This window comes from Stegastes partitus, unplaced genomic scaffold (genome assembly GCF_000690725.1).
Source record: "Stegastes partitus isolate 25-593 unplaced genomic scaffold, Stegastes_partitus-1.0.2 Scaffold996, whole genome shotgun sequence".
In the NCBI taxonomy this organism is placed as follows: domain Eukaryota; kingdom Metazoa; phylum Chordata; class Actinopteri; family Pomacentridae; genus Stegastes; species Stegastes partitus.
In genome coordinates, this window is record NW_007578727.1 from 106,824 (window position 1) to 117,634 (window position 10,811).

The following is a 10,811-nucleotide window of genomic DNA, read 5'->3' on the forward strand; positions in this document are numbered from 1 at the left end:
CAATGTGAAGACTGAATTGCTGCTTTAAGTAAAATAAAACCAGCACTGTGAAGGGACGTTCTGCAGAGGTTCTTACAGCATTCCCAGTGGGGGCAGATTTGGGGTCTTTGTGGAAAGTGAGGATCCCGCCGTGGAGGACGGTCCAGGACTGACTCCAGTTCTTCCTGAGGAGAACAGACACGGTTACCTGCAGCTATCAGGTCAAGTCCAGATCCTGCTGTAGAAACAGAGCTGCTGATCTCACCTGATCTTCTTGCCGTTATCGACTACTTTGGTCTTGTTGATGATTCCCGCTTTCTCCAGCAGGAGGCTCTGCAGAGACAGACACACAGGTGAGCTGATGGACAGGTGAAATACGACTCCTCCGTAAACAGGGAGAGGTTCTACCTTCAGGCTGTTATCCACCTCTGCACACCTGAACACATTTACTCTCTAAAGTCACAGTCGTCACTACAAACGTCTGATCTGCAGGTTCAGTCTGAGTCAGTTCACACAGCAGTGATCCTCAGGTTCTGCTCAGTTTGTGTCCCCAGAAAGTTCCTGTAAGCGTCTATTTATGGATGTATCCATGTCTCCAACGAAAAATACAGTCTTTGGTCGACATTTGACCAACTTTTGATCCTCTGACATCAGTAGAATTTGGTGTGTGTTGAAGTTTGGCAAGAGAAGGTTCCAGTGTTTAGATAGTTTGACTAAATGTTGACGTGGACTCATTGGTAGGAAACAAAAACTGGTGTTCATGGGGGTCTATATGTTGTTATTATATGTGTGAAGTTACAAGCTGCTTCTATGTTGAACTTTAACAACACATGAGGCTGATTACATCCATAGACACTTACAGGAACTTCCGAGGGCCACAGTACGGGTGTGGATAAAAAATATATAAATCTTCTTCCATTTTTAAGATCCAACAATCAACAATGTGTCCTCTGCTGGTTCCATTCAATCATTAGATCTGCTGGAAACCATTCTGTCCGTGTTCTTACCATGGCTGTGCTGTAGGACTTACATCTCTGGAGATATTGAAACTTGAAAATGGCCTCACAGGTTTATTTGAAGATGAAAATAGAAAAATTCTTAAGTCTGAATAAATGAAAATCTCTAAATTCAGCCAAAATATTTGACAGAACTCAGTTTTTGGATCCCAAAAAAAAAAAAAAATGAAGTTTTGTTTTCACTAGATTCATTAAAATTATTCTTCTAGATTCTATTTAAATGTTTTCTGATCGACAGAGAAACCTGATTTGGTTTTAAATGTTTTTAGCAGGAACCTTGTGACATTTTGGAAGTTCATCCATCGACCTGCTCCCTCCTGGAAACATTCTCAAATACCTGAGAAACTTTCCAGGAACTGGGGAACCTTGAGCCACCAGAGGATCTGTACTGCTTATTAAAGAACATCTAGAACGTTCTCAGAGGCACACAGAACCTCCTACAGCATCATGAAGCACTTCTTGAACAGCTGAACGTCCCAAATCAACCTCCTGAGAAGTACAGAGCTAAAAATTCAATCTGTGCTAGAACCACCAGCAGAACCACCAGCAGAACCCAACCAGCACTGGGAGGAGGAGCGTTAGTGGAGCAACACTGAGAAACCTTCTGGGCAGTAAAACTCTGTCTAAAGGATCTCAGACTTAAGTCGCTGCTACAGCTGTGGATTATTTTGTGGAGGAATCGATCAGCTGTTTGGGTTCTAAAATGTCCGAAAATGGTGAAAATGTAGATCAGTGTTTCCTCAAATGCCTTTTTTTTGTAAGATATTCATTTTACTGTTATAGAGGAGGACAGAAACCAGAAAATATTGACATAAAAGAAGCTGCAATCACAGAATTTAGACTGTTTTTTTTTTTTTTAGAAATTACTCAAACTGATACATCCACTATCAAAACAGTTGGAGATCAGTTTAAACGTTGACAGCTAATTGATTAATCTTTAATCGCTGCGACTCTGTATTACTGGGGAACCACAGCAGGAGGCGCTGTGTGCCTGAAACTGCCCAAAAAGTTCCCAGAAGAAGTCAGATGTTAGTAAAACCAGTTGCTGTGACACGTTTCCGTGGAAACACCCGTTAATGTGCCACCAGACACCCGACAGCCGATCTGGACCTACATGGTTGGAGCCTGTGCTCCGATTGGACAGATTCCTCTTCAGTCTGTACCTATCAGAGAACTTGGTGATGGAGAACAGGATGACATCACGGGATGAATGAATGAATGAATGAATGAATGAATGAATGACTGAATGAAGAGAAGATGTGAATGTGATTACAGGAAGCAGTGGACAGCGGAGTGTTACCTGCGGACTGTCGGGGGAGGGTCTTCTGTTGGAAAGCTCCGTGACATCTGAGAAGTTCCTGCGGTGGCTCATAGAGAACGTCTGCAACACGAGGTTCTAAAATCAGTTCTTACAGACAGAAGGTTCATGTCGGAACAAACTGACGCTGTTTCGAAAGAGTAGATCAGTTTAGAAAGATCAGAAAAAAGAGGATAAAATCACCTGAAATCAGCCGACCGACACAAACTAAACTCTTCACTGGCTGAACGTCTGCTTATCCACAGACGCTGCAGTTTACAGATGTTCCCCAAACGATTAGGGAACATCTGTAACCTGCAGGGTCTACTGTTGATTGTGAGGCATTTAGGGAACATCTGAAAACTGCAGCTGTGCACCCAGTGAGGAGTTTTGGTTCAGTTTAATTTATATTCGGCCTCCAGGAAATGCTCTGAATGCAGATGATTGTTTTTATTCTGATGCAGATTTAAACAGTGACATGAGAAGTAAAAGTTTGTTAGATGTGAAAATCTTCTGTCCCTAAAACCACTGAATTATCCTGATAAATAATTGTGGTTTTCATGCTGTGGAGCTATGATTTGTGTGGCTTACATCTTCGGCCACACTGTGTCTCCAGTTCCTGACCTGCAGCACCGGACCCTCCTCAGACACTCCATTTCCCATCATCCTCTGGGGCAAATGCAGCAGCTGCAACACGAAACAAACCAATGATCAGATAAGACCTTCAGGATTGCCAGGTTTTTATTAAACCAACTTGACCGATTCGTTGATCACCTCCTGCTGCCTCCACTGGGAGCCGGTCGGGTCTTTCGGGTCCAGCTGAGCTCTTGGTATCACACTTACATGCTGCTGAGGATTCTGGGAAAAGAATCAGGCACAAACTGGAGGTTAAACCTGGAAAAGAAGGATTTCTATCAGGCATTGGCCCCCCTTCTGGCCCAGTTTGTACCGTTTAGGGTGCCTTAAGCACATGACTTCGCCTGGTTCTAACTTGGTTTTGTCCTGGTTTTTGACCTTTCTTTCACCTGGTTTTTGGCCCATTCTGACCTGGTTTTGACAAATTTTTTATTTTTTTTTTAGCACCTTTCTAACCTTTTTCCAAACAGTTTCTAAGCTTGTTTCAACCTGGTTCTGACCTGGATTTGGCCTAGTTTATTGACCTGGTTTTGACCTTTTCACAGCCTGAGTTGTTCTAGCTTCTGGACCATTTCGGACCCGATTTCTCCCAGTTATTGGCCCCTTTCTTACATGATTTAAACCTGGCTCTAACCTGGTTTCAGTCTAATTCTAACCTGGTTTTGACTTGATTTTTGACATCTTCCTAACCTAGTTACTAACAATTTTGGCCCATTTTAACCTGGTTCTGACCTGGTTTCAGTCTAATTCTAACCTGGTTTTGACTTGATTTTTGACATCTTCCTAACCTAGTTACTAACAATTTTGGCCCATTTTAACCTGGTTCTGACCTGGTTTTGGCCTAGTTTTTGACCTTTTTCCAGCCTGGTTTGTACAAAGATGACCGTATTTTGATTACTGAAAACCAGGACACTCGGCCCAGCAAATGATACTCGAAGTTCACTCAAAGATGCCTTATAATTTCAATACATTTAAAGTACGCCTCCTCCAGGACAGGACCAGGACAATTTCATCACTTTATAAAAAACAACCAGGACGGCCAGGACAGGACATGAAAACAGGACATGTCCTGGGAAAACAGGGCGTTTGGTCACCCTAGTTTGTACCAGTCTTTGGCCTGTTTCTGACCTGGCACCTAACAGCTTAGGTTTAAACTTGGTCCTGGCCTGGTTTATGGCCTTATGCCTGTCGGGTTTCTACCAGTTTTCATCCTGTTGTGATTATTCTGGGCAGACTCCAGGTGTTGCTGGGACTAATCCATGAAAACAGCCTGAGCTCGGGGTTCACAGTTGTACCGTTGTGAAGACGTTGTTGTCGTTCTCTACGGGATAATCTTCTTCAGGCAGCGGAGGCTTAAAGGAACCAAAGAACCACAAGAACAGAGTCAGCAAAGAAAAATCACCAGGTCTAATTTCATAAAACTGTCTAAAATAATCCTCTTTATCTTAAACTAGGTCTTTTCCGGACTAATCGTACCGGCACATTGTCCCGGTTGGATCCTGGAGGCGAGGAGGGGGACAGCGGCTCCGGCAACGCCCAGGATGTGGCTCCTGTGGTGGGGTTGTAGTAGTAGAACCTTCCTGAGACTTCATCCACCAGCTGCTCCCAGACACAAGAACCCTGAGGAGGCATGTTAAACTGCTGTGAGGAGGCGTCTTAATCTGCTGTGAGGAGGCGGTTTTGTCCACTGTCAGAGGTGTTTCTTACCTGAGAGGAGGCGGGGGACAGCAGAGGGGAGCCCAGCGGTCCTCTGGTCTGGTTCTGGTCTCCAGTCGGTGATGCTGGGCTTCTGTGTGGGTCGGACCAGGTGGTCTGTCTGGTGAGTGGATGGTAGTAAAACACCTTCCCACTGTCCTGGTCAGTGTGGGCCTAAACAACCAGGCAAGAACTTCATGAACCAACACTTCCAGGCGCTATTTCAGATGTATTCTGAGGAAAATGTCAAACTTTAAACTCAGGTTTCTGACTATAAATGCTGAGATTCTCCAATTAATCTCAGGTTTCCGAGAATAAAAGAAATCAGAGCGTCAATACATTTTCATGGTGGCGCTGATTAGAGATGTTCAGGTTTGTGAAGATGAGAAAACAACCTTAATAAAGTGAAATATCTCTGCATATTGTCTTGCTGACTGCTGCTACACGTCGTATAGATATTTAGATGTTTTGCTGATATATGATTTGACTTGTTCTTATCCTGTAATCATGTTTTTCTGTCTTGGTTTCAGTCTTTAAGCTCTTTGTTATTTTTCTCTGCTGGTCTGATTTCATTTTAGTTTGTATTTTTACCAGTTTTTATTTATTTTATTAACCTTTATTTAACCAGGAAGTCCCACTGAGATTAGAAATCTCTTTTACAAGGGAGACCTGGCCAAGGTAGCAGCCATATATAGTCAAAATGTAAAGCAGCTACATGACACACAAATGAATAATGAACAATAAAACAATAAAACAGACCGACAGCTGTTCAAGGACAGCGGCCTGTCAACAAACACAGTGACATTCCTCTTTTACTGTAACCTTTGTGATGCTCTTAAACGCATTAATGGATGTGAATGTTTCTAGTTTACCATGGTGCATGATAGGAGAACACTGTTTTACCGAAATCTGTTTAAATCCAGGGGACATTCAAAAGTTTGAGGCACGTAGATGTTAACTACTAGAGCTGATAGTGAGAAGCGTGCTGAGGTGTTCTGGGAGTTTTCCCAGCAGAGCTTTATAGATGAACCAGTGTTGACGTCTACGAATGCTTAGCGATGTCCAGCCAACCAGATCATAAAGAACACAGCATCTGAGATGAAGCGCAGTGAAGCGTGACACTGAATCAGGTCTCTTTAAGGTGGAGGAGGCTGCATCAATCACAGATAGAAAGGTGTTTTCCACAAGTCTTTTCTTTGCAGAGAATGTGAAGCATGTTCTATGTCTAAAATAAAAGCCAATCTTCAATTTGAGTTTCTTCATTAAATTAGAGATATGTACATTAAATTAAAACTTTTCATCAACCCATGTTCCCAGGTACTTACAGGAGGACACCCTCTCAATCAAAGAACCATCAGATGGCACTGTTCATGAACGTGCATCTGTTTTAAAATTGCTACACAAACGCTATGATTATCTGGAGTTTAGTTTTTCAATTCAATTCAAATAACTTTATTTATGTCCTAGGGGCAACTCAAAAGCTCACTGAGTATTTAATGCAAAGACATAAAGTCCATCCATCCATTATCTATACACCACTTAATCCTCACTAGGGTCGTGGGGGGCTGGAGTCTATCCCAGCTGACTCAGGGTGAAGGCAGGAGACACCCTGGACAGGTCACCAGTCTGTCACAGGGCTACACTTAGAGACAGACAACCACTAAACTAAAAATAAAATAAAATAAAATAAAATAAAGTTGGGAACAACAGCTGCCCTCCTTCTTTCAGTCCGACAGCCTGGACGTCCAGAGGGGAGCAGAGAACAGCGTGTGATGGGTTATGATGGTGTGATGTGATTTTAGTTTTTGTATTTCTTAGATTAGACAACCTAAAAAAGTAAATTGGATTTTCTATGCATTGACTTTCATTTAGTCTTTCCTTGTCTCTCAACATGATTTTGAAATTAAACAAATACAGATAAACTGAAGCTAATCAGCTGAGTTCTGCCGCGGTGCCAATTTAATCTCACATCATTTTTACATCTTCCTTTACTGTAATAAAGTTTTCTGTCAGTTTCAGTAGCGAAGCGTCGCCTGTTTCTCAGTAACACTTGAGCTTTAACTGATCATCCGATGGAACAAACCTGCCGAGCTCCGGTTTCACCTGATCAAACTTTAATCACCTGCAGAGCCGCAGAGAAACCAGCAGACAGAATCCAAACTGAGTCTTATTTCGGTTTAACCTCCCACTTCAGCTTCTCTCGGTTATTTCATTTCTCCTGTTTACTGCAGGATCAGTCAGATCAGCTGATTCTTTATCTACAATAACTTTGTTATATTTAAAGAAGCAAAGTTTGACCTTCATACTATGAATATTTTCACAGTTACAGGCCCTTGAAGTTCATACACTTTTTAATGGACTTTTTCCATCATTTCTGAGCTTCATGACGTGAAATTTTTAGGGCTGAAAAACACATTTGATTTCTGTTAAAAACTGCAAAGAAATCAGTTTTCCATCCACTCGAGGTGTCACAATCTAAACACTAAAGTAGATTTGTGTTCATTTTCTCTATAACCAACTTTGAGCATCCATATTATGGGATGTATCACAGTCTGAACAGGTGACCTTACCTGCCATCCGTCCTGTGGGCTGACAGGGGAGGCGGGGCTTAACATTCCGGAGGAGGAGCCCGACGTAGAGGGGGTGTGGCCTGTGGATGGAGCGGGGTCATGCGGAGGAGGGGAGGGCAGGGCGGGGCCGGGAACAGACAGGTGAATCGTTTTCTTCAGGGGGGAGACGTTGGCGTAGATGGGCGCGTTGGGGCCGAGCGAGCTGCTGTCCTGCAGGGAGAGAGAGAGAGAGTCTTAACGGGTCGCTGCACCTCAACAGATGACTTTAATTTATTAGTAATTATTTACAGCTAGCAGTTTCAACGACGCATGTTGTCGCTTTATTTTTTTAATATTAATGTGCGAAGATGTTACTGATCAGCTTGGAGAGAAAGTTGTATCATATTTTTACTAGGGGTGGGACTTTAATGTGCTAATAACGCGTCAAAGTCCCACCCCAATATACTTTAAAGCGTTACTTACGAATTAACGAAAAATTAATGCATTTAATCGCAGTTTGCATCCACACAACACAGAACGTTTGTCAGCGCCCAATTTCATGGTCCACCGATGCACAAGATGCGTCAGCGTTACGCTAACAACAACAAACATGGAGAATGGACTAGCGGTCCTGGATAGCGACAATTTTTTATCGCGTTATTTTGGTTGTAATTAATTAATCGTAATTAACGCGTTGAAGTCCCAGCCCTAATTTTGACCTTTTACTCACTGGGTTGCAGTTTTTCAGTTGTTTTAACTTGCTGTTTATTTGCATTTTGTACCGTCTCTGTGGCTTTCAGTGGCTGCTGTTGACTAATTGTTTACTTTGTTGCTTTTTTAAAAACTTGTTTATTTACTTGCTGTTTCTGACTCACTGTTCACTTGTGTTTTTTCTTGCCGTCTTTTTTTTACCAGCCGTTTCTTGCTTGTTTCTCACTCTTTGTCGTCTCTCACTAACTGTTTTTCAGTTTATTTGTGCCTCCAGCGTTTTCAGTCACTGGTTGGTTCCGTTGGTTAGAAACAGATTATAGTTCGGATAAAAATCAACCTGTTCACGCTACAAAGCTCCATTTTTTATTTTGTTTTTGTTTCCACTGGAGATTTCACATTTGATTGTTCATTCGGTTATCAGTACGACTTCATGTGTGATCAGAAACGATGACAACATGTCAGCTGGATAACGACTGATTATTGATCATCGATCACAGCGAGGGACATGCTGATCTGCTGCTGCACAGCTCCAGCTTCATGTTCATCAACAACAAAATCTGATTCTGGCGACTGCAGCAGGAAGAAACTCCACCCAGGTTCTGTAAACACACAACCACACACACTGTAGCACACACGCAGACCCACAAACTGTAACACACACATTCAGCCATTCATCGTTTCTCATAGTTTCACCCGAAAGATGCTTAAAATCAAATTTATCCATAATATAAGAGCAATTATTCTCCTCCTTATCATTTTTTAAAACTCTTTTTTATCATTTTGGAGCTAAAAATAGAAGAAATTTGTTGAAATTTGTGAACGTTTTCATTCTAACCTCCCTCAGATTAAAGCTGTTTTATCTTTTATAGGAGTTTAAAAAACAATTCAGTTCAGTGTCAGAGAAAAGCATCAAATCCTCACAACAGAATAAATAGATTTCACACTGATACTCATCAGAATAACTGAAACAGTGAACTGACTATCAGAGGAGGTGCCGAACACATTTCTGTTTTTACTATTTTACTATTATTAGATTAGATCCGATCTGAGACCTGCAGCAGACAAACAAGACTAACTGAGTAAAAGCCGACTTCAGCTGCTGTCGGCTGGACGCAGATCAGCTCTGAAACACTAAACCTGCAGCTTTCATTTAAAACTCCTCCTTCAGTTTCTGTTACAGCTGCAGACAGACAATCCAAAGCAGGGTTAAAGACAGAAACAGCAGCTTTACACAGTAGCTCCAGGTTTAATTCAGGATGGACTCACCCATGATGCATCTGTTTCAGTGTCAGTAAGTTCTAAGCTCCACCAGGAAACACAAAGTTTCTTGTGTTCAAAACCCGTCTGTGACTGAAGTTAGTCCACTGCTGCTCTGTAGCTCCGCCCACATCTGCATATAGACCCGCCCACTGTACATGTAGCCCTGTCTGTGTATACATATAGCCCTGCCCCTTCCCAATCGACCCGTGAATCAGCTACTGTTCGATGCTGCAGCTCCATAGATTTATAAACCCTCCCCCCAGTGAATCCTGGACACTTCTCAAGATTTCATAAAACCTCCTCATACACAGACCATTCTAAAACTTTCTTAAGGACTCTCAAGGACCCCTTACAATTGACTAACTGACTCCTGGAACCCCATGAATCTCCCTGAAACCTTCTCCAGGACTCCTGGATCTCTTCCCTGCAGTCTGGTTCTGTAAACACAGTGGATCAGTATCAGTGTGATCAGTCTGCAGGGAGCTGCTGGTTTACGAAGGCCAGGAAACACTTAAAGTCTGCACACAAACACACAAACACACAACACTCTGACAACGCAACAAAAACCTAAAAAAAATATATATGAAGGAAACACTGAAAACAGGCTGAAAAACGCTGATCTGGATGTTAGAGGGATTGGTCTCTTGACTTTAAAGTGCTTCTTTAACAGCTGACAACACAACAGCACCTGCAGAAACACAGTTTTACCCTCCTGTGGGCCCAGTCGAAGGTTTTCCAGAAACTAAAGCTCGACAACATGATGCTGCCACCTGATGGCCACTGCAGGAACAACCAAAAAAGTAAAAATCTGTTTTTTTTCCAATAAAGGATATTATTTTGAAAAAATCATCACATGTTGGCAAAACCATCAGGAAACAGTCGCTGACAACAACGGATGACAGCGGCTTAAAATGAAAGCAAACTGACTGAAAACAACCGATAATAGCGACCAAAAAGGCGGTAAACAAAGACTAGAAATGACATTAAACAGCAACTGACAATTACAATAAACAGTGAGCAACAATGACATTGAACAAAGACTGAAAATGAAAGTAGAGACCAAGACTGTCAGTCAACAGTGACCCTAAACAATAGTAAACCGAAAACGACAGATAACAGTGCCTGAAAACAGAAGTAAACTGACTGAAAACAACCCTAAACAGACACTGAAATTAATCATAAGCTGCGGTTAAAAACGACAATAAACAGTGACTGAAAATGACAGTAAGCAAAGATTAAAAATGACTTCAAACAGCGAACAAAAATGACTTTACCTGCAACAAAAACCTCAGTAAACAAATTCCAGAAATGACCGTAAACAAGCATTTCATAACAAACAGTCACTAAAAATGACAGCTAACAGCGCGTTGGATCTCCCGGCCTCTTTATGTGATCCTTGTTGGCTACGGTCTCACAGCAGTAACACAAAAACACACAGTCACGACACAAATCTTCAGCCTCACAGACCGACAACACCGACAGTCATGAGACTCAACAGGTGAACACCTGTCCACCCCTCAGCTGACAGCAGCCAATCAGGAGAGAGGCTCTGCAGCGTGTCCGCAGCATAAACTGACCTCTGAGCCGAGTTTAAACTGATGACGACAGTAACTGACCTGGTTTAGTTTTTATCAGCTGTTTTTCATTCACAGACTCCAGAGGGATGTA

The 10,811-nt window shown here is 42.2% G+C and overlaps 1 protein-coding gene across 3 annotated transcripts in view; it reads right to left on the bottom strand.

The window, feature by feature from the left end:
- LOC103366928 (rho GTPase-activating protein 27-like) overlaps positions 1-10,811 on the bottom strand; it is a 38,592-nt gene that overhangs the window by 9,110 nt on the left and 18,671 nt on the right. For 2 of the 3 annotated variants that reach the window (XM_008294795.1, XM_008294794.1), the window contains exons 4-13: positions 7,194-7,403; positions 4,636-4,797; positions 4,405-4,548; positions 4,224-4,280; positions 3,067-3,150; positions 2,884-2,979; positions 2,296-2,376; positions 2,110-2,169; positions 245-312; positions 77-164 (exon numbers count right to left, since the gene is read on the bottom strand). In XM_008294795.1, coding sequence (XP_008293017.1) covers positions 77-164; positions 245-312; positions 2,110-2,169; positions 2,296-2,376; positions 2,884-2,979; positions 3,067-3,150; positions 4,224-4,280; positions 4,405-4,548; positions 4,636-4,797; positions 7,194-7,403 — 1,050 coding nt within the window. The remainder of the gene's footprint in view (positions 1-76; positions 165-244; positions 313-2,109; positions 2,170-2,295; positions 2,377-2,883; positions 2,980-3,066; positions 3,151-4,223; positions 4,281-4,404; positions 4,549-4,635; positions 4,798-7,193; positions 7,404-10,811) is intronic. The other variant, XM_008294796.1, reaches the window with a different exon arrangement.